This window comes from Notamacropus eugenii, chromosome 2, assembly GCF_028372415.1.
Source record: "Notamacropus eugenii isolate mMacEug1 chromosome 2, mMacEug1.pri_v2, whole genome shotgun sequence".
Taxonomy (NCBI): domain Eukaryota; kingdom Metazoa; phylum Chordata; class Mammalia; order Diprotodontia; family Macropodidae; genus Notamacropus; species Notamacropus eugenii.
The window spans coordinates 383,005,052-383,028,871 of record NC_092873.1 but is presented as its reverse complement, the minus strand read 5'-3'; the positions used below and the strand labels follow the sequence as shown (position 1 = coordinate 383,028,871).

General features: G+C 38.5%; 2 protein-coding genes across 2 annotated transcripts; both read right to left on the bottom strand.

Moving 5' to 3' along the window:
* Nucleotides 1-4,374, bottom strand: OR6Y1 (olfactory receptor family 6 subfamily Y member 1). Its single transcript, XM_072638156.1, has 2 exons — nucleotides 4,360-4,374; nucleotides 1-951 (listed from the first exon to the last, which is right to left on the bottom strand). Exons 1-2 carry the CDS (start codon nucleotides 4,372-4,374, stop codon nucleotides 1-3), a joined length of 966 nt encoding a protein of 321 aa, XP_072494257.1.
* A 14,713-nt stretch (nucleotides 4,375-19,087) lies between these two features.
* On the bottom strand, nucleotides 19,088-20,041 carry OR6P1 (olfactory receptor family 6 subfamily P member 1). Its single transcript, XM_072638574.1, has one exon. The coding sequence runs from the start codon at nucleotides 20,039-20,041 to the stop codon at nucleotides 19,088-19,090; it is 954 nt and encodes a 317-aa protein (XP_072494675.1).
* Nucleotides 20,042-23,820: the final 3,779 nt, after the last annotated feature.

The window sequence follows — 23,820 nt, the reverse complement described above, 5'->3', positions numbered from 1 at the left end:
TCAAGCATGCAAAGCCCTGTCCTCCTCAGTCCCCCCAGCTCTGCAAAGAATGGCCTTCTTCAAGGCCATCTTTACCTCTCTGTTCCTTAGGCAATAGATCACTGGGTTGAGGAGGGGAACGATGACTGTGTAGAGGACAGACACCACCTTGTTGGAATTGTAAGCATACATGAGTTTGGGTCGGGCATAGGTGAAGAGAGTGGTGGAGTAGAAGAGAGTGACCACTGTGAGGTGAGAGGCACAGGTGGAGAAGGCTTTGTAGCGGCCCTGGGCAGAAGGAATCTTTAGGATGGTGGTGATGATGGCAACGTAAGATAACACCACTACACAGAGAGGGACAGCAATAACCATCAGAGCCAAGAAGAAGTCTACCAGCTCAGCCTTAGAGGAGTCCTCACAGGAAACATTGAGAAGTGGAGAAATGTCACAGAAGTAGTGGTTGATGTGGGGCATGCCACAGTAGTGGAGCCTAGCGATGAAAATCATCTTGATCATGGCAGTCATCAGGCCACAGAGCCAGCAGCCCCCAGCAAGGGCACAGCAGAGCTGGTTGTTCATAATGGCTGGGTAGCGGAGTGGGTTACAAATAGCTACATACCGGTCAAAGGCCATGACAGCAAGGAGGATGTACTCTGTGCAGACAAAGGTGACAAAAAAGTAGAGCTGGGTCATGCAGCCTGCAAATGAGATACTCTTGTCATGGCTGAGGAAATCCACTAGCATCTTGGGACTGATGACAGTGACATACCACATCTCTAAGAAGGAGAGGTGGCTCAAGAAAAAGTACATAGGCTTATGGAGTTGCCCATCACTCCGGATGGCAAGGATGATCATGAAGTTCTCCAGCAAGGTCAACAGGTAAGCTAGCAGAAAGAGGGAGAAAAGGAGTAGCTGGATGGCAGGCTGTGTGGGGAATCCTAGGAGGATGAATTGGGTGGTGGTTGTCCAGTTGTCCTCCCTTTGGGACCTGGCATTCATAGTTAGCTGCGGGGATAAAGTAGGGTCAATTCATGTCATGTTCTGAGTACTCATTCCCGCTTCTCCCTCCTGCTGCTAGTGACATCATTTTTGCCTGCCCTCATTAAAGTTAACAATTTAGAGCTAAAAGGGACAATAGTAAACAGAGGCAGCTAGGTGGCTGGCACAGTAGATAGATGACTGGTTCGGAAGTCATGAACGTTTGAATTCATATCTGACCTAAGATACTTACTAACTGTCTGACCATAGGCAAGTCATTTAACCACTACAGTATCTTTGCCAAGAAAACCCCAAATAGGATCACACAGAGTCAGATGCAACTAAAAGACAACTTAACAACTAAGGAAAAAAATAAGAAAATACAGAAAAAGAGTTGATTTAAGGGTAAAATAACATGTAAGCTTGAAGCATCTTAAATTCAAAGCGCTAGTGAGGTAGTCAAAATACACCTAGTTTGCTTATTGAAGGAATAACCATAGAGAATGAATAGAAGAGAGCTGGTCGTATAACTTTATGGAATATCTATCTTTAGGAAGTGCCAATGAAAGAACAATCATCGGAGGAGAGAAAGAAGGAGGTGACAGAGAGCTAGGCAAGTATTGTTGTTATTTCTTTTATTCTCATTAGATCATAAATTCCTTGGGGTCAGATATCTGATTTCTCTTTCTTTACCCCCTAGCACCTAACACAGTGCTCTCTACATCATGTGTACTTCTTAAATGTTTGTTGATGGATCTAATTGACCTAATCAATATTTTTTCATGAAATTCTAGATGCATAAATGAACCAAGGGAGTATAGTGCCATGGAACTAAAGGGTGGAGAAAATTTTAAGGGGGAGCAAGTCTTTGATAAAGAGATATTGAAAATATTAGGGTGAGCATTTTCAGTGGACTGAGGACAGGAGATAGATACTAGAGATTGAGGAGCGAATGGGGGGTAAGGAAATGGAGATGGCAATTATAGACATTTTTCTAGAAATTTACAGATAGAATGAGAAACAAGATGATTGTATAACTGGTAGCCAGGAGAAATTTTGTTTTGTTTCATTATTAGGATGGACGGACCAAATTGTGTTCTGTAAACAAAAGACAAGGTACCTGCAGAGAGGAATTGAACGTACAAAAGAGAGAGGGATAATTGTGGAGTAAGCCTTAGTGGTAGTAGGTGAGGATGGAACTGAAGGTATAAAGGGAGAATAAGCCTTAGCAAGGAAGAGAAAAACTATAGCCTAAGAGACAAGAGGAAAGGAGGAGGAAGAAAATAGAGATTACATGATAGAGATGAGGAAGGCACAGGATCTCATTTTGGATGGTCTTGTATTCAGCAAAAAATGACAGTAACTAACATTCATAGAGTATTTTAAAGTTTGTAAAGTGCTTTACAAATATCTCATTTGATCCTCACAATGACCCTGAGAAGTAGGTACTCTTATTATCTTCATTTTGTAAGATAAAGCTGAGGCACACAGAGGTTAAGTGAGTTGCCCAGGGTCACACAGCTAGTATCTGATGTTCAGCTCTGCCTGACTACAAGTCCAGTGCTCTGGAACTACTACCACCTAGTTGATCATAAATAGGAGGTCATGAGGATGGATTAGGATGGAATTGAACAGATTTGGGAAATTTTGGAACAGTCACAATGGGAAATGCAATAAAAAGTCAACAAGAGATGGAAAAAAGATTTCTAAAAAGCCATGAGAATTGAAAATGCAGAACTATGTCCCAGAGAACAAGGAGGTCATTGCTGGTGGCCCATGTAGGAGCCTACTACCTGAATTTTTTTCCCACAGAGGAAGTTTAAGTTATGGCCTTAGACCTTGGAAGTCCTACTTATTCCCACCATAGCCGACTCTAAGGATTTTTTTTTCTTTTTCCCACCCCTGAAGAGAATTCTCAAAATCTCAAAGTGAGAGACCTGAGACACAATGAAAACTAATGAAGTTAGTATTCAGGATCAATCAGCTATCTCACTAAGGAGGTTGGAGGATGGAAACAAGACTATGTTGTTTAACAAAAAATATTGGCTCATGTCTCCAAAGCCTTGGATAGAAGGAGAGGGAGCCAAAAATAGGAATAAGGAAACTTTAGGGATTAATACAGAGGAAAACATCCAAAAATTGGATCTGGTTGCTTTAGGAGATAATGAGTTCTCCATCAGCAGAGGCTCTCAAGCAGAGGATTAATGGAGATGTTGCAAAGGAGATTCTCTACTCAGGTATGGAACTTTTAGTAGAGTGTAGTTGAGGTCCCTTTCTACTCCAAGACTCTGTGATTCTGTGAAACTTGTCTGTTTTCCTGTTTCTGAGTATTTGGGGAACTCTTGCTCTAAAAACACCAGGAACCCTTGTGATCAATGTTTTCCATAAGTAGTCCCAGCTGGTAGTGGGATTTGTTTATATACCACTCTATGTGGAGGGTAATCATGCCCTTCCTTATGCATACCTTCTTCACTCTAAAATTTCTTTCACTGGAGGTACTGGAGTGCTCAGGAGAAATCTGTTGAATCAGAATAATTGAACAGGGATGTTTACAGGTGGAGAGACCTTAGATTTCACCCTTCAAACCCCTCAATTTACTAGCAAAGTACTTACGATACAATTGTATTGCTTTTAGTGATCCTAACAATCCCATGAAACTTAGGACTTGGAATAAAGAGAATTGAATTTTCATTCCAGCTTCACCCTCAAATGACAGTGTAGCTTTCAATAAATTACTTAACTTACCTGAGTTTTAGTTCAGTTCTAGCAGCGTTTTCCCTTTATCTCAAATTCTGGAGCACAAAAGAGGAAGCCATGTGATGGTAACCAGCAAAAGGGAAACTGAGGCACTAAGGCAAAATGATGGTAATTGAAATGATGCTTCACTGAGAGTCAGAAACTTACACTTTTAAAGTTCTAGCTCTGCCACTAATTAGCTATGTAATTTTAGTTAATTTAATTTGCCTCTCTGGCTCTCAATTTCCTAAATAATGAGATTAGCACTCAGCAATCTTTAAGATTTCTTCAAGCTCTAATATTCTCTGTGTCTAAATCAGTGGGGCAGAGGGATCTCAGGGAGACCTTAATTCAAATTCAGGCTCAGGCACTTACTAGCTGTGTAAGTCTGGGCAAGCCATTTCACCTCAGTTCTGCCTCAGGTTCATCATCTATAAAATGGGGACAATAATAAGATCAAACTTCCAGGGTTGCTGTGAGAATCAAATGGGATATTTGTAAAATGTCCCACACAATGCCTGACATGTATTTGGTTGGTCGTTGTCCTTCGTTCTCAAAGAGGACAAAAATGACATCACCACGTTGGAGTCATGGTACAGTGTGTCCAGCTGTGGCTGATCAGGTCAATATGAGCTCAGAACGCTCTGCCACAGATCAGATACAAATAGTCCATGTGAACATTTGGGGAGGAGATGTGTCTAAGCTGGCATGTAGTAAGTGCTATACAAATGTTAACTATCACTATTATATAAAGGCTAGCCATTCATTATGACGATCATTATCATCATTATCTGTAAAGACAACAGGATTGCTGTTCACTTCAGCCTTCCTCCCAAGTTGTAATGCTTCATATACTGGCTTCCCCACTCCATGTAAAGGCAAGAAACTTAACTCTGACTCCTCTAGAGGCTGAGGAGGACAAATCTGTTTCCTCTGAGCAGACTAAGCAAAGCTGAAGGAGTCTCTTGGCCGTCTCCCAAGGCTCTGATCTTGGTTGTTCCCTTTACATGAAGAAATTTCACTTCCCCCTGCACACACATATACACACATGCAAGTAAATGCCCAGATACTCTCTGCTAGAGTCCAACTCTAGTTTTATTTTTATCATTGTGTTGAAATCTCCATTTTCCACATGGGATAGATGTGCATCCTATTTCACTATATCACAGAATTACAGAATTTTAGAGTTGGAAGGAACCTTAGGATTTATTTATTCCAACCCATAAATCCCAAAAGAATCTCAACTACAACATGCCTGATAAATTTTCCCAGTCACTGCTTGAAGATCCCAAAGGCACTAGCTCCCAAGACAGCCTTTACTTTTTTGGATAGCTTCCGTTCTCAGAAAATTTTTCCTGACATCACTCCTAATTTGACATTTTCTCCCATAGCTCCTGATTCCTGCCTCAGGATCCAAACTGAAGAAATGTAATCCCTCTTCTTCATGACAGTATTTTAAATACTTAAAAATGGCTATCTTCTATACAGTAATTAATTGCTCTGCTTAGGCAAGAGCACCTCTAGAAACCTGGATAAATTAAGTCTCCTTTGCTTATGACCAGTTTCCCAAATTCTTTTTTTCTCTTTCCTCATTCTGCCCATGTACTCTGTACTATGCTTCAACAATAATATCTCTTCTTCCTCTCTATATCTTCATCTAAATCAGGGGTTCTTCATTTTATTTTATTATGGTATGGTGAAACCTAAAGACCCCTTGTCAAAATAATGTTTTTAAATAATTGAAAAAAATTCTGAATTTCAGTTAGAAGCTACTAAAAATAAAAATGCAATTTTTCCCCATCCACGTTCCTGAACTCCCTGAAATCTATTCTTAAATCAGATAAAGTACCCATAATAGTCTAGATGCTTTTGATGCTTTTTGCTTCTGATTATTTGCTTTCCTCACGTGACTAAGCATAGTATAATATAAATTGCTAATCTTCCTCCCCATTCCAATAATTTTTTATTTCTTTTGAATCTTTTCAGAATGATATTACAAAAATGGGAATTTTCCCACCAAGTCTCAGGGACACTTAGGGGGTCAAATATGCTTCTTTGTACTGGAGATTCTAGCTTGCCACTTTCCATTCCTATCCTCCTAATATTAATCATTATGTTCTCAGGGAACAAAAATGTGTTCTAAAACAAGCAAGTAGCAACAACAAAATAAATATATTCTCAAGTTAAATAAAAATAATTTTGGATTATCCAGGTTATGAGCCTGACCATTATTATGGATAATTGAGAGATAGCTTCATTGGTGCTCTAGAAGGAAGTGAAGTGTCTCTCCATAATGCTTGCACACAAAGTATGCGTTTTGAAAATATTAATTGAAATGTTGAGTCAATTCCCTATTCCTCATTCTTTCATAGGTTGGAATTCAACTAAGATTTCAACCTGTAAAGAATACAAGTCCTTGAATATTGGACATTACCACAGAATCTCCAAACTCAGTTGAAGGCTGCTGATCCTGGCTGAACAGTGATGAATTTGGTTGGACTGAACTAAGCAGAGCTGTGCTGAAAGGGTTGAACTTGTCGATGCTTTTTCTCTCTTCAGCTACAGTCAAGACTGGAGCAGACACTCTTTGTGCTCCATGCCCTCCTTGCCCTTTGTTCCTAGTGAGAGACCAAAGACCAATTCCCTGACTTCTCAGGGGAGCCCTCCCTGGAGAGATAACTGCAAAGATGATTTGGCCAATCAAAGGTCCTGGGGGAGACTTGAAATAAGAGTTTGATGGAGGCAGGGCTAAGGATGAACTACTTTAAGTGGTACCCAAGGGCAAAGAAGGTGCTTAGGTCACTTTGAAAGTGCCCAAACCGATCTCCAAACGAGGATATGAATGCAAGTATGGGGAAGGGACTGAAGATGATGGGAGGTGAAGGAAAGAAATGCTCCCTCCACCAACAATCCTTTGCTTCTCTGGCTGGTCTCCATACATAGCAAGGATGTCCAAGTAGAGAGAGTAAACATAAAATGTGAAAAAAAAGTTAAAGTTATCCATGTCCTGATAGCTTGGAGGGGAGGAAAACCGGCTCCTATACCCTTACAAGCATGCATAGTTAGTTTTATTGTATGCAGACGCTGAGTACATATGCATATGTAGTCTGAGGCACCGGCTAAAAGGCTGTCTACATTGCATGAAATATAGTGGAAATGTGAAAAATTTCCAAATCAGGAACCCTGTAAATAGTTAATCAGTTTAACTCAAGTCACAAAAATTTATGAAGCATATATTACATGCAGAGCTCTGGGATTTGCATCTGGGGAGACCCAAAATTTAGAAAATATGAGTGTCCTTACCCTCATAAAGAATACAGTTTAGAAGGAAATAAGATACAAACATGAATAACTACAAAGATAATAATGAATGATAATGTACAGGTCAGAAGTGCGAAAGAAAGTGTTCATTATACTTCTTCCTTCAGATTCTGAAGGGCCTGGTGAAACTGGAGGCCCACAGAGGGCCTCTGCCCAAGTGTGGATTGAGGTAATCAGCCTCCTTAGCTGCAGGCCTCTCCTGTTAAGTTAATTAGCCCTCTGAGCCAAGAGAAGGGCTTAGAAGTGTATGCAGGGCCAGCAAGGTCTTGAAGAACCTTTGACATAAACACAAACACAAACGCTAGTATTTGTGCACTCAGTGAGATTGGGGAAGACCACATTATTCCTAAAGCAAAGAGAAGGGGGAGTAGAAACCAGGATGAGCCACCAAATCCCCATGGAAGGCTGGGTGAATTGTTAAAAAATAAAAGCCATTAGTTTGGCACTTAGGAGTTGAGCTGAGCTAGCCTGACCATCTGTCAGGAGCTTTCTTTTCCCAGATCTACACCTTATAACCCCTCAACACAATTCCTCTATCACCTCCTTCTTTGCTCTAGTCTTTAAGAATGAAGAGTTCCTTGCCAAGAACAATCCCTCTCCTTGGACCTTTAATCTTGTTGGGGTTGGAAGCTCAATTCCGTGTGGACAGTCTCGGGCGGGTAAAGGTGGGAACTTCTAAATCTTAGAGTTCTCACGAGGCCCCCCCCAGGAAACGGCTGGGAATCGAGGTGAACCGAGCTATCTCGTGTATTTCCGCCTCTTCCCGTGAGAAACGTGATGGGAGAGAGATCTCCCCGCCCTCGAGATTGTCCCGGATCTGGGCACACTATAGCTACCTAACAGGCACGGTATTCAGATGCAAACTATGCTGCTGCAGGGTTTAAGTAGGATCAGGAAAGCCTGAAAGTTCTCTTGGCAGGAGGGGCGTGGAGCAGACAGGACAACAAGGCTCCGCTTTTCCTCTCTCTTCTCTCCCCTCCCCCTCTCTCCCCGCTTGTACTTCTACTTCCAATCTCTTATTGTAAGATCTTTGCCTCCTTGGGAGATTCTCTTTCCCTCCTAAGGAAGAATCCCCTGCACTTGTAACCGAGACCCTGAAATAAAGCTCAACCCTTGTTCGACTCTGGAACGTCCTTTCTCTCATACGAGTATCCGGTTTGGCCAACCGAAGACCTCGGGAGGTGAGGTAAGAAGACTCGGGTAGCCCACAGGCCTCTAGGCCTGGCATAATCTCATCAGCTGTCTCCTCTGGGAGCTTGCCCTTTCTATCATACTCTCTATCACCCTAATTTTAAATCTCTCTTTATGTACTGTTTTTTTCATGATGTCTATGAAATATTCCCAAGTTTCTCCCATAAATATTAAAAGCCTTCATATGGTGATGTCTTCTCAAGCAATTGTCTTATATCTCTTTCATGTGATAGTCAATTTCCTATTTAAAAAAAAAATGCCTATTTTCCTCATTTCTACTTTTTTTACTTCCCACTTATTGTGGAACAACTTAGAAACTACCACTTACCAAAAATGTCTCTTCAAGGACAATAATTATCTCTTAATTTAATCCTTCCTTAGTTCTTATTTATCTTTTGTTGGACATTGCTGATCATAATCTCTTCCTGGAAATTCTCTCTTCCCTTGTTTTCTTTCTTTTTGCAAATAGTTTTTTTCATTTTTTTTCCAATTACAGGTAATTTTCCACATTCATTTTTTATAAGATTTTGAGTTTCAATTCCCCCCCCCACTCCTTTCATCCCTCTTCCCCAAGAATGTAAGCAACCTGTTATAGATTGTACATATCCAATCATAAACATGTCCATTCATGAATACACATTAGTCATGTTCTGAAAGAACAGAACTAAAGGAAAAAGTCACCAAAAAAACAACAAGAAAATAGTATGCTTCAATTTTCATTCAGACTCCACAGTTCTTTCTCTGGATGTGGATGGTATTTTCCATTATGGAATTGTCATGAATCATTGTTTTTCTGAAAAGACCATAGTTGATCATAGTTGATCATCTCACACTGTGGCTGCTGCTGTGTACAATTATTCTCCTGGTTCTGCTCACTTCACTTAGCATCAGTTAATATAAGTCTTTCCAGGTTTTTTTTTTTTCTGAAGTCCATCTATTCATCATTTCTTGTAGTACAATAGTGTTCCATTACATTCACATACCACAACTTGTTCAGCCGTTCCCCAATGGATGGATATCCCCTCAGTTTTCAGTATTTTGCCACCATGAAAAGGGCAGCTCTAAATATCTTTGTACATGCAGTTTCTTTCCCTTTTTTATGATCTCTTTGGGACACAGACCTAATAGTGGTATTTCTGAGTCAAAGAATATGCACAGTTTTATAGTTTTTTGGGCAGAGGTCCAAATTTCTCTCCAAAATGGTTAGATCAGTTGACAACTCTACCAACAACATATTAGTGTCCCAATTTCCCCACATCTTCTCCAACATTTATCATTTTTTTCTGTCATATTAGCCACCTCAGAGTTGTTTTAATTGCATTTCTCTAATCAATGGTGATTTAGAGCACTTCTTCATATGACTAGAGAGAGCTTTGATTTCTTCATCTGAAAATTGTTTATTCATATCCTTTGACCATTTATTAATCAGAGAATGACTTGTATTCTTATAAATCTGACTCAGTTCTCTATACATATTTGAGAAATGAGGGATTTATCAGAAATACTGACCATAAAAATTGTTTCGCAGCTTTCAACTTTTATTCTAATCTAGGTTACATTAATTTTCTTTATGCAAAACCTTTTTAATTTAATGTAATAAAAACTATCACTTTTGGGTTTCATAATGTTCCCCATTGATTGTTTGGTCATATACTCTTCCATTCTCTATAGATCTGCCAGGTAAGCTATTTCTTACTCGACTAATTCACTTATATTATCACCTTTTATGTCTAAATTATGAACCCATTTTGAACTTATCTTGATATACAGCATGAGATGTTGGTCTATGTCTAGTTACTGCCATGCTATTTTATAGTTTCCCAGCACACTTTTTATCAAATAGTAAATTTTTATTGCAAAAGCTGAAATCTTTGGGTTAATCAAACAGTATATTACTGTAATCATTTATTACTGTATCTTGTGTATCTGATTTATTTCATTGATCCACCACTCTATTTCTTAGCCAATACCAGGTTATTTTGATGATTGCTGCTTTATAATATAGTTTTAGATCTGGTATTGCTAGACCACTTTCCTTTGTATTTTTTTCATTAAGTCCTTTAATATTCCTAACTTTTCATTCTTCCAGGTAAATTTTATTATTTTTTCTAATTCTATAAAATAATTTTTAGTAGTTTGATTGGCATTGCATTGAATAAGTAAATTAATTTGAGTAGAATTGTCATTTTTCTTATATTAGTTCAGCCTACACATGAGCAACCAATATTTTTGCAATTGTTTAGATGTGGCTTTATTTGTGTGAAAAGTGTTTTGTAATTATATTCATATAATTTCTGGGTTTGTCTTGGCAAGTAGACTCCTCAATATTTTACACTGCCTACAATTGTTTTAAATGGAATTTCTCTTTCTGTCTCTTCTTGCTGAGCTTTGTTGGTAATATATAAAAATGCTGATGACTTAAGTGGATTTATTTTATATCCTGCAACTTTACTGAAGTTGTTACTTATTTCATGTAGTTTTTTTAGTTGATTTTCTAGTATTCTCTAAGTATACCATCATATCATCTGCAAACAGTGATAGTTTTGTTTCCCATTGCCTAGTCTAATTCATTCAAATTCTTTTTCTTCTCATATTGTTAAGGCTAACATTTCTAGTACAGTATTTAATAATAGTGATGATTAGAGAGATCCTCATTTCACCCCTGATCTTGTAGGGAAAGCTTCTGCCTTATCCCCATTACATATAATGCTTGCTGATGGCTTTAGACAGATGTTACTTATCATTCTAAGGAAAACTCCACTTATTTCTATACTCTGTAGTGTTTTTAAGAAGAATAGGTGCTATGTTTTGTTAAAAGCTTTTTCTGCAGCTATTGAGATAATAATATGATTTCTATTAGTTTTGTTATTGATATGGTCAATTACTCTAATAATTTTCCTAACATTGAACTAGCCCTACATTCCTGGTATAAATCTCACCTGGTCACAGTGCATTATCCTGGTGATAAATTGCTGTAACCATTTTGCTAATATTTATTTAAAATATTTTGCATCAATATTTATTAGAGAAATTGGTCTGTAATTTTCTTTCTGTATTTTGGTTATTCCTGGTTTGAGTATTGGCACTATATTTGAGTCTTAAAAACAATTTGGTAGAACTCCTTCTTTGCCTATTTTTCAAAATAGTTTTCATACCATTGGAATTAATTGTTCTTTAAGTGTTTTGTGGAATTCACGCATAAGCCCATCTGGCCCTGGAGATTTTTTCTTAGGGAATTCAAGGATGGTTTATTCAGTTTCTTTTTCTAAAATGAAGTTATTTAAAAATTTTATTTCCTCTTCTGGTAATCTGGACAATTTACATTTTTGTAAATATTCATCCATTTTACTCAATTTGTCAAATTTATTGACATACGATAAGGAAAAAAATATCTCCTATTGCTTTAATTTCTTCTTCCTTAGTGGTAAATTTACCCTTTTTATTTCTGATACTGTTAATTTGGTTTTCCTCTTTTTTAAAATCAAATTAATCATAGGTTTATCTATTTCATTGATTTTTTCATAAAACCAATTAATATTTTTATTTATTAGTTGAATAGTTTTCTTACTTTTGATTTTATTAACCTCTCCAATTTTCAGAATTTCTAATTTGGTATTTAATAGGGGATTTCTAATTTGATCTTTTGTTAGCTTATGCCTAATTCATTGATCTCTTCTTCTCTACTTCATTTATGAAAATATTTACAAAATTTCCCCTAAGTACTGCTTTGACTGCTTCCTATAATTTTTGATGTGTTGTCTCATTTTTATTCTCTTTGATGGGAGTCTTGATTGTTTCTATGATTTGTTTGACCCCCTTGTTCTTTGGGATTATATTATTTAGTTTCCAATTTAAATTATTTTTAATATATCTTTCTATGGCTCTTCATTACATGTAATTTTTATTGCATTAGGATCTGAAAAGTATGTATTTTTTTTCTGTCTTTCTGCATTTGATTGTGAGGTTTTTATGCCCTAATACATGGTCAATTTTGTGTAGGTACCATGTCCTGCTGAGAAAAAGTATATTTCTTTCTCTCCCCATTCAATTTTCTCCAAAAGGTCTATCATATCTAACTTTTCTTAAATTCTACTGGGGAGGCATGGTGCAGGCGGGAAAGGGGGGGGTATGGTGCAAAGCCAAAATGGTGGAGTAACAGCACGGAATTTCTAGAGCACTCACCCCAAGCCCAGCCAAATGCCTGTAAAAAAAAAAAATGATTCTAAACAAATTCTGGAGCTGCAGAATACACAGAATTATGGAGTGAAGCAAATCTCCAGTGGAAGACAGCCTGAAAGGTTACCAGGAAGTGTTTACCACACCACACTGGGAGCAGAGCGCAATCCAGTGTGGGTCACACCAGCACAGAGGGGACCTGAGCAGGCCTTGGGGGAACTGAATCTCTCAAACCTGTGGTAGTTTCCAGACTTCACTACCCCAAAACTCTGAAAACAAATTGAAAGGTCAGTGGAAAAAATCCTGTGGGATCTGTGTGAGATGTAGCCCCAAGGTGGCAGAAGTGCAAAATGGGGGAGAAACCTGTGGCACCACAGCATCAGCAGGGGCAGCAACAGTCACTGTTTCTGGAGTTCTAGGCTCACAGATTGTGAGGGTATCAAACAGCTGACAATACAACACCCACCCCCACTGGAAGCAGAGAACTACCTTGACAAAGACCTCAAAAGTCAAGTAAATGACTGGGGAAATGAGAAAAAATCAGAAAAAGAACCAGATTATAGAATCTTACTTTGGTGACAGGGAAGTTCAAAACATACAAACAGAAAACAACAAAGTCAAAGCTCCTCCAAGAAAAATATGAATTGATCTCAGGACATGGAAGAACTCAAAAAAAATTTTGAAAATCAAGTAAGGGAAGTAGAGAAAAAATTAGGAAGACAAGTGAGAATAATGCAAGAAAATCACAAAAAACGAGTCAACTGCTTGCTGAAGGAGACAAAAAAAATGCTGAAGAAAATAACACTTTAAAAAATAGACTGACCTAAATGACAAAAGAGATCCAAAAAGTCAATGAGGAGAAGAATGTCCTAAAAAGAAGAATTGACCAGATAGTGGTCCAAAAGGTCTCTGAAGAAAATAACTCCTTAAAGACTATAATGGAGCAGATGGAAGCTTATGACTTTTTGAAAAATCAAGAAATTATAAAACAAAACCAAAGGAATGTAAAAATATCAAACAATGTGAAATGTCTCATTTGAAAAACAACTGACCTGGAAAATAGATCCAGGAGAGAAAATTAAAAGATTATGGTACTACTTGAAAGCTATGATCAAAAATAGAGCCTAGTAATGACCTTTGAAGAAATTATCAAGTAAAATTACTCTGATATTCTAGAAACAGACAGTAAAATGAACATTGAAAGAATCCATTGATCACCTCTTGAAAGAGATCCAAAGAGAAAAATTACTAGGAATAGTATAACCAAATTCCAGAGTTCCCAGGTCAAGGAGAAAATATTGCAAGCTGCCAGAAAGAAACAATTTGAGTATTGTGGAAATACAATCAGGATAACCTAAGATCTAGCAGTTTCTACGTTAAGGGATCAAAGGCTTGGAATATGATATTCCAGAAGTCAACGAAACTATGATTAAAACCAAGAATCACCTACCTAGCAAAACTGATTATAGTACTTCAGGGGAGGAAATGATCGTTCAATGAAATAAAGGACTTTCAAGCATTTTTGATGAAAAGACCAGAGCTAAATAGAAAATTTGACTTTCAAACATAAGAATCAAGAGAAGTGTGAAAAGGTAAACAGGAAAGAGAAATCATAAGGGACTTACTAAAGTTGAACTGTTTACATTTCTATATGGAAAGATAATATTAGTAACTCGAGATTTTTCTCGGTATTTGGGTAGTTAGAGGGATAATATACATATAGACAGAGGGCACAGGATGAGTTGAATAGGAAGGGATGATATCTACAAAAATAAAATTAAGGGCTGAGAGGAATATATTGGGAGGAGAAAGGGAGAAATAAAATGGAGCAAATTATCTCTCATAAAAGAGGCAAGAAAGAGGGAAAGGGGAGAGGTGAGAGGGAAAAAGTGAAACTTATTCTCATCACATTTGGCTTAATGCCAAGCCTAGAGGCCTGTATTGGGCTACCCGAGTCTTCCTTACCTCACCTCCCGAGGTCTTCGGCTGGCCACGCCGGATGCACGTATGAGAGAAAGGACGTTCCAGAGTCAAACAGGGGTTGAGCTTATTACAGGGTTTCGGTTACAAGTGCAGGGGGTCTTCTTTCTTAGGATGAAGAGGGGGAGATTTCCTAAGGAGGCTAAGCTTAAGGGATTGGAAGTAGAAGTACAAGCGGGGAGAGAGGGGGAGGGGAGAGAGGAAAGAAAAGAAACGGAGCCCTACTTTTCTCTTTGGCTCCACACGTGCTAAGAGAGCTTTTAGGCTTCCTCAATCCTACTTAATCTTCAGCCACACAGTTTGCATCTCAATACCGTGCTGTTAGGTAACTAGGTGTGCTCCAATCCGGGACGACCTCGAGGGCAGGGAGACTCCACCCATCAGGTATCTCCGGGGGAGAGGCGGAAATACCCGAGCTAGCCGAGCTAGCTCGGTCTGACCTTCTCGAACCCCCGCTGTTCATGGAGGGCCTCGTAAGACTCTAAGATTTAGAAGTCCCACTTTTACCTGCCCGAGACTGTCCACACGGAATTGAGCTTCCAGTCCCAACAGCTTAAGGAGGAAATAACATGCACACTCAATTTGCTATGAAAATATATCTTACACTATAGGAAAATAGGGGAGAAGGGGATAAGTAAGGTGGGGGAAGGATAGAAGAGAGGGCAAATGGGAGGAGGGAATAATTAGAAGTAAACATTTAAGGGGAGGGACAAGGTGCACAGAGAGAATAGAATAAATGGGGGGCAGGATAGGATGGAGGGAAATATAGTTAGTCTTACACAACATGACCATAATGGAAGTCTTTTGCATAACTACATATATAGCCTATAATGAATTGCTTGCCTTCTCAGTGGGGATGGGTGGGGAGGGAAGAAGGGGGAGAAATTGGAATTCAAAGTATTAGAAATGAATGTTGAGAATTATTATTGCATATAACTGGGAAGTAAGAAATATAGGTAATGGGGTATATAAATCTATCTTGCCCTACAAGAAAAGAGAGAAGATAGAGATAAGGGAAGGGAGGGGTGTGATAGAAAAGAGGGCAGATTGGTGGAAGGTGCAATTAGAATGCACGATGTCTTGGGGTGGGGGGAAGGGAAGAGATGGTGAGAAAATTTGGAACTCAAAATTTTGTGGAAATGAATGTTGAAAACTAAAAATATATAAATAAATTTTTAAAAATAAAGTGCAAATAGAAAAAAAAGAATATTCCATCAATGAAAAAAAATGTAAAGGATTATGGCCTAGAAGTACCAGATTTCAAACTCTATTACAAAGCACTAACCATCAAAATAATCTGAAACAGGCTAAGAAATACAGTAGTGAATAAGTGAAATAGATTAGGTACACAGTACACAGTAGTAAATAAGCATAGTAATCTAATGTTTGATAAACCAAACATCCAAGTTTGAGGGGCAAGAACTCAACATTTGACAAAAATTTCTGGGAAGACAGGAAAGCAGAAATCTGTCAGATCTATGAATAAAGGGGAAAAAAGGAAATAGGATCATGGCAACCAAAATGAATAATTTTGATTACATAAAATTATAAAGGTTTTGCACAAACAAAAGTAATGCAGCCAAAATTAGAAAGAAAATGGGGGAAAATGGAGCAAGTTTCTCTGATAAAGACCTCTTTTCTCAAATATATAGAGAACTGAGCCAAATTTATAAAACTAAGAATGATTTACAATTAATAAATGGTGGAAGGATATGAATAGTCAATTTTAGATTACAAAATCAAAACTATCAATAGTTACATTTAAAAATTTCTAAATCACTATTGAGAAAAGCAAATTAAAACATCTCTGAGGTATCACTTTACACCTATCAAATTGGCTAATGTGACAGAAAAGGAAAATGATAAATTTTGGAAGAGATATGGAAAAATAGGGACATATACATTGTGGATAGAACTGTGAACTGGGGTCCAATCATTTTGGAAACAAATTTAGAAGTACATCCAAAGGGTTATTGAAATGTGCATACCCTTTGATCCATCAATACTACCACAAAGCCTATTTTCCAAAGAGATCCAAGAAAAGGGAAAAGGACCTGTATGTACAGAAATAATTTTGCTGCTCTTTGTATAGTGGGAAGTATTGGAAATTGAACAACTTTTGCTGTACAGTTGTGATGGAATATTATTGTTCTGTAAGAAATGACAAGTACAGTGATTTCAGAAAAACCTTGAAAGTCTTATATGAATTGCTGAAAAGTGAACATAACCAGAAAATATTGTTCATAGAAATACCACTGAAGTAATGATGATCAACTCTGAAAGATTTAGCTATTCTGATCAAGACAATGATTCAGATCAAGTACAAAGGACCCACGATGAAAAATGTTGTTGAACATAGTGCAAATTGAAGTATACTTTTCTCACTTATATTATTGTGTCTACATGTGTGTTTTCTTTTGTAACATGGAAACATGTTTTGCATGGCTTCACACACACGTGATATTGGTTGTCTTTTCAAATTGTTGGGTCAGTTTTACTGGCATATAATTCAGTAAAATAACTCCTAATAATTGACTGCATTCCATAAATTTCGGAATGTTGTTTCATTATAGTCTTTCTCAGTGAAATTATTGATTGCTTCTATGATTTTTTTTGACCCACTCATTCGTTAAAATTATGCTATTTAGTTTCCAATTAATTTTTAATCTATGTTTCCAAGGTCCTTCACTGAATGTAATTTTTATTGTATTATGGTCTGAAAAGTGTACATTCAATATTTCTGCTTTTTATATACTTGCTTTTGAGGTTTTTATGTCTTACTATATGATCAATTTTTGTGAAGTGCCATATACAGCTGACAAAAGGTATACTCCTTTCTATTGCCGTTCACTTTTCCCAAGAGATCTAACATATTTAACTTTTGTAAGACTCTATTTCCTGAACTCTTTTCTTATTTTTTTTATTTATCTAGCTCTGAGAATGGAAAGCTGAATCCCTCTACTAGTTTTACTCTCTACTACTGTAATTCATTTAAATTTTCTTTAAGAATTTGGATGCTATGCCATTCAGTCCATATATAGTAATATTGATATTACTTCATTGTCTGTTGTACCTTTCAGCACAATGTAGCTTCCCTGATAATGTCTTTTAATTAAGTTTATTTTTGTTTTTGCTTTGTCTGAGATCATAATTGCTACCCCTGCCTGTCCCAAGTTGTTTCAAGCTTCAGCCTTTTTTGCACTACTGTTTTCACAGCTATCTCTGTAGAGTTAAAAGTTTTTAGTGCTTCCAAGGTGGTATGATCTAGGGAGAGTTGTGGTCACTTCTCTTGTGGTTTGTGCTCTGGTCCTTACCCAGGAAAGGTCCCTGATCTCTTGTGATTACAATTCATACTGATCCTTAGGGTCCCAAGTGACACTGCTCTTTAAAGCCCCTGCTTCCTTGAGATCCAAAGTGATACTGCTTCTGAGGGTCCCTGATCTCTCTTGAGGAAAAGTGCTCCTCTCTATCCTCTACCTGTGACTCAGAAGTGGCTACAGGAAATGGATTTGTCAAAACCTAGAATATTGTTTGAGACTGGCAACTTGAGCTCATTTGGAGCAGTTATGTGCCCTTTTTCTACCTTTTCTTATCTCCAATTTACATTACCCACCTTTTAACATTTTATTCTTCCCAGGCCAAAGATAATTCTATTTGATATGGTATACTTCTGTTGCATTGATTGTCTTACTGTCCAGTTGATTTCTCAATAGATTTTTTTATATCCTTACACCAAAGTTTCCACCTTGGTAAAGCATTAAGAGACAGCTAACTGGCATGACCTTTTGGCAGGTCCTGGCTAGTTGGGAGGTGTTTATTAAAAATCAGAGTGGGTAATTACGAAATTTGGATACTTTAAGATGGTCCTGCTCTTTTAACTTTAAACTTGGTTCTCCACATTTGCAGTGTCAACATTCAGAAAGGGTGATCTCAATCCTGAGGTGTCCCAGGAATAGGGAAGTAGTGATATTTTCTATAAACTCCATCCTGACCAGACCATGTCTGGAATTCAATGTTCTTTCACAAGCATACAGATTGAGGTAGATCATGGAGAAGCTGGAGTCACCCAGAGAAAAGTGAGTCTTGAGACTGTGTGAGTTGTGGATCTGTTCAAAGAATTGGGGATGGTTAGAGTAAAGTAGAAAAGATTTATCAGCAAATTATAGATTTACTCATGTCAGCACTAGAAATGCAGATATAACATAAGAATATGAAACTGACGCTGTCATACCAACCCAGAAATTAACTTTTTCCCCATCTCTTGCCTCTGAAAGACATGTGGCTTAACTCTTCCTGATGCAAAGAGAATGGAACTGAAGGTAAATAGGTTTAGAAAGATGAGGCATCCTCCCCTAAAAGGTTTTTCAGCATTCCAGGACACTAAGGATGGGATTGGGACTGTCACCCTTTGTCTGTCACCTCTTTCAGCAAGTAGTAGAGGCATTCCCTACCTTACCATACATACATCCCTGATGTGGCATTTCCCATTCTTTCCTTTTCCTTCACTTACAGTGGAGAAGTAGAGCTTACTTGGTTGGGGGGGGTATAGATCTAAAAGAATGCATGCAGGGATCCGAAGTATAACCTGGTTTTACACTTTTTCAGGACAGAAGAAATAGTAATTGTTCAAACCCCTGAGAACACCACCTAACAATGGGAATTCTCTCTGCCTGCTTTGGGGAGCTTCACCCACTTAATTCATTTTTTGGCTCTCTACTGTTTACTTTCAATCTTGGAAATTTCCAAGGTGAAGACACCATCCCAACACCGTCTTCTTCAGGGCATCCTTTATTTCCTTGTTCCTCAGGCAGTAGATGGCAGGGTTGAGGAGAGGCACAATAACAGTATATAATACAGATATAACTTTATTGTAGTTAAAGGAATACATAGCTCGAGGTCGAGCATATGTGAAGAGGGTGGAGGAGTAGAAGATAACAACCACGGCTAAGTGTGAGGCACAGGTTGAGAAGGCCTTCTTCCTTCCCTGGGCAGTGGGGATCCTCAGGATGGTCACAATGATGGCGACATAGGAGGAGGCCACTGCCAGCAGAGGGAGTAAGATCATTACCAAGGCCAGGAGGAAATCCACCACCTCAGCCAGTTCCCTTTTTGTGCAGGTGAGGTTGAGGAGAGGAGAGATATCACAAAAGAAGTGGTTGATGACGTTGGACCCACAATAGGATAACCGAGCAATGAACAAGAGCTTCATCATGGAGCTAAAGAAGCCACTACCCCAGGAAGCTATGGCAAGGCGGGTAGCTAGAGTTGAAGTCATGAGGCTGGGGTAGCGTAGGGGTTCACAGATGGCCAGGTACCGATCATAAGCCATGACAGCTAAGAGGACACATTCAGTGCAGGCCAACGCAATGAAGAAGTAGAGTTGGGTCATGCAGCCCACAAAGGAGATCCAAAGATCCTGGGTAAGAAAGCCTCCCAATAGCCGAGGGACAGTAACATTGATGTACCACATCTCCAAGAAGGACAAGTGGCCCAGGAAAAAATACATAGGGCGGTGGAGGGCAGGAGTAAGCCATATAGTGGATACAATAAGAGCATTCTCCAGTACAGTCATCAGGTAGAAGGTCAGAAAGAGGACGAACAGAAAGAGCTGGAGAGGCTGTGAAGTAGGGAAGCCCACTAGGATGAATTTCTCTACATGGGCTCCACTCCAATTTCCCATGGTCTCTCACCTCATGAATGTTACTGGGAGAGGTAAAATGAAAACAGGTGAACAAATAGACAGATTCTCCAAAGCTATCCAAAGATAAACATCAAGGAGGTCCACAGGGAAAGCTACTAGACTGATAGTTGTAATTTTGTCTACTGTCCTTGTTGTAGGGTATGTGTGGTGACCCAAGTTCTGTTAGTGATCCAACAGAATCCTACTATGTGCCTGAAACTGGACCTAAAAGAAGAACATGATGGAGTTGGGGCTCAAGCACAGAAGGTCAGCATTAGGGTGTGTCTCTGTGTTTCCTTGAATGAGGACATTCAGGTCTCAGTGCAGCATTGGGCTGGTAAAGAAACGTTTAACAACTGGCTCTCAAAAAAAAAGAAAAGAGAGGAAAAGAAAAACACATCCAGGACACAATTTAAGTTTAACTTTCTCTATCAGTTTTTTAAGTCCAAACTATAAACAACATAATTGATGAAGCCCTGATTTGTAATGTTTATCCATTTCTGAGACATAAATACTCACACTAAAAATTTAATAATCTCTCTTGTGAGAAGTTTGAGCTGGCTCCATCACACCCCTGCCAAAATAAATGTATTGTAAAGTATATATAGTTTGTGCCTGTCTCTAAGCTTGTGTCTCCGGACAAAAGAAATAGCCTTTGGTCCTCCGATTGTTATGACAATCTAGGGAGCTGTGTAAGGGAAAAGGATAAATAAATAAGGAGCAGGGGTAGAGACTCAGTATTTGAGCTAACATACATGTTAAACATTTAACATATGTTGAATATGGAAAGAGGTGAGAAGTCAGAACAAGTCTGGTTCCTTGCAGGGAGGTTTTCCTCACACCTTCTTTGCCCATTTTCCTTTTCTGTATTTACCTCTACTTAAATTAGTTTCCTGTTCCTCACATCTTCCTTACTCCTTTCTCAAAATCTTCAGAGAAAAATTAAACTAGGAAAACCAAGTGCTCAAATGGTAAGCCCTATTTAGACTTTAAAAAATTATTTGCATGGCATACTACATTAAAAAAGTGGACTTTGGAAACAGAAAATCCTAACTTCAAATCCTACCTCTGACTGACACCATGGGCAAGCCACTTAATTTCTCAGTGGTCCTGCCAACTCCATAGGACTTTATCTGTTGGCAGAGGGAATTTCCTCATCAGGAGTTCCTTATCACAATGAAATCACCACAAAAGGTCTTTATATAGAGGAAAGGAATAAGAATTTATTAAGAATTTATATAAATAAATTTATAAATAAATAAGAATTTATTAAGTACCTATTATATGCCAGGCCCTTTATTAAATGAGGCAGATACTATTATTATTTCTGCTTTTACAGTTGGAGAAACAGATACAAAATGTAGTTAAATGACTTGCTCAGGGTCACACCGATAAAAAAAGTTTCTGAGGCTGTATTTGTTAACTCAGGTTCTCACTCCAGGGCCTACATTCTATTCATTGTACCATCAGCTGCCTCTCCTTACATACACAATTTCAGTTGGTCTTCGCAACAACCCTGTGAGGTAGATGCTATTGCTATCGCCATCTCATAGATGAGGAAACCCTGCATTTATTGAACAGGTTATGCAGTGCTTCGCTTATTGTGGTGTCTATATGGTACCTTCCAAATCTAAATCTGTGACCACACAATTGATGGTTTATGGGTGGGGAAATAGAGTCTCAGAGAAAGTAAATAAGTTGGATAAACTTACAGAGTTGGTGAACCAGAATCTGAACCCACGTGTTCTGACTCCAAACCCAGGTCCCTTTCCTATAGTCTGCATATATCCACCCCTCTCTGCTTTGACTGTCCTCTAATCTTGGCCCTACTCTTGAGACTTTGCAGGGGGAGGGGAACTGGAGAAAGTAGAGGAGACATCATCTTGTCCATGCCACCACCCTTAGGGCCTCATTACTACCTTCCTCCACTGTAGGCAACATTCAAGGTCTTACTGCCTCCAACTCCTTTCCTCTTCTTGGCATTATCACCAGTCTTACTGTTCTTATTCCCTAAGAGAGGCACTACAGTAAAACTAGGAGTCAGTGGACCTGAGTTCAAATCCTGCTTCAGGTACCTGTTGGTTTTGTGGTCATAGGCAAGTCTTGTTTACCCCTCCAAGCTTCAGTTCCTCAGCCATAAAACAAACAAAAGCTGATTTCCTTCCTTTGTTCTGCCAGGAGAAAAGTTCGCAAACTTTAGATGATGGAGAAAAGTGAACTGAAACTTTACTTGTATCATTCCTCTACCCAGATTCTTTTGCGGGGTGTGGAGGTCACCCAATTGCTGACCAAGCAATTCAAACTTTGGTATCTGAAATTCAGCCCCATTTCTCATCAGCTAGATTTCATACTAGTGCCTCTCACATAGATCCAGTCAAATTAAATTACTCACTGTTCCATAGATAGAGGACAGATAAAGAAATAGATACATAGATATATAGCTATAAATATATACATACACATACATATATGCATATATATATACATACATATACATATGTGTGTATGAGAGTGTGTATTCTGCACTTTCTACTGCCAAGTCTTTTCTCCTACCACTGTCTGAACCTTGCTCCCATACCCCAATTTTTGAAATCTTACCCACTCCAAAGCAAAGTGCCCTCTGCTCTGGTGAATCTCCCTGTCTAGGCAGCCACAAGATGTAATGGATATAGTGAAAGATTTAGAATCAGAGGACATGAGTCTGAGCCTTGCTTCAGATGCTTTCTTGTAAAAAACATATTATTGGATTTTGCTTTCTAGTCCATTCTGCTATCCTCTTTCATTTTACATGTAGCTAAGAGGCACAGTGGAAAAGTTTAATTTGAGTTCAGCTACTTTCTAGCAGTGTGACCCTGTGTAAGTCATTTACATTCTCCTGGTCTCAGCCTCCTCATCTGTAAGATGGGGATCATAAGGGCATCTACTTTTAAAGAATTGCTGAGAGATTCAAATATAATGACATATGCTTAAAGCTTTATAAATGCTTATTATTATTATTATCCCCCCAGTAGTTTATAGGTTCAAACATAATCTTCACACAGATGACTCAAAGATGTATTCATCCAGTCTGTCTCTCACTTGAATTCCAGCTCTATATAAAGGGTTTCATGCCAGGTATTTACACAATGGCCCCTGTCTTACCTGGGAGTTAACTGGGATTCTCCACATAGCACATTTGTGAGATTCAACCTCCTTTCCTGAACGAAAGTTCATGCACACACACACATATATATTATATATACATATATATATATATATACTCGTGTTCATCCTTCGTTGCCGAAGAAGACCATGCCATCAGAGAAATGATGACATGACTTGCACTTGACTTTGTTTTGAGGGAGGGCTGTGCAGGTCACCAGCCTCACTTCTCCTCCAGAGCCATCTGAATCCAATGACCAGATATTCATCAGGATGACTGGAGACGACCCAGGATGCACTGGGTGACCCTGGCCCCTTTAGGCCAAGGTCTTTGCAGATACTCACTTAGGGTAAGGCAACACCATATGGAGAGTGCATAGATGCATAGATACAATAGTAGCAGCAGCACCAACAACAAAAATATTCCCTGAGTAATTAAGGGGAAAAGAAACTTGGAGCAAAATAAAATAAGAAAGTTTAAGATCAGATTCACGCAATCCCAATGCTGTTGTTATTCTTTTTTTAAAAAAATTCTCTCTGGTTCTGACACAGTAGTCTCAAGAAAAATATGCAATACTGCCTTTCTTACTGTCTTCCTAGGATATTTCTTAATGTGGTCTTACATGCTAGAAATGGTC

What these genes read in the sequence shown, in the direction of transcription:
- OR6P1 (XM_072638574.1), bottom strand. Translation starts at nt 20,041, where the DNA reads ATGGGAAATTGGAGTGGAGCCCATGTAGAGAAATTCATCCTAGTGGGC.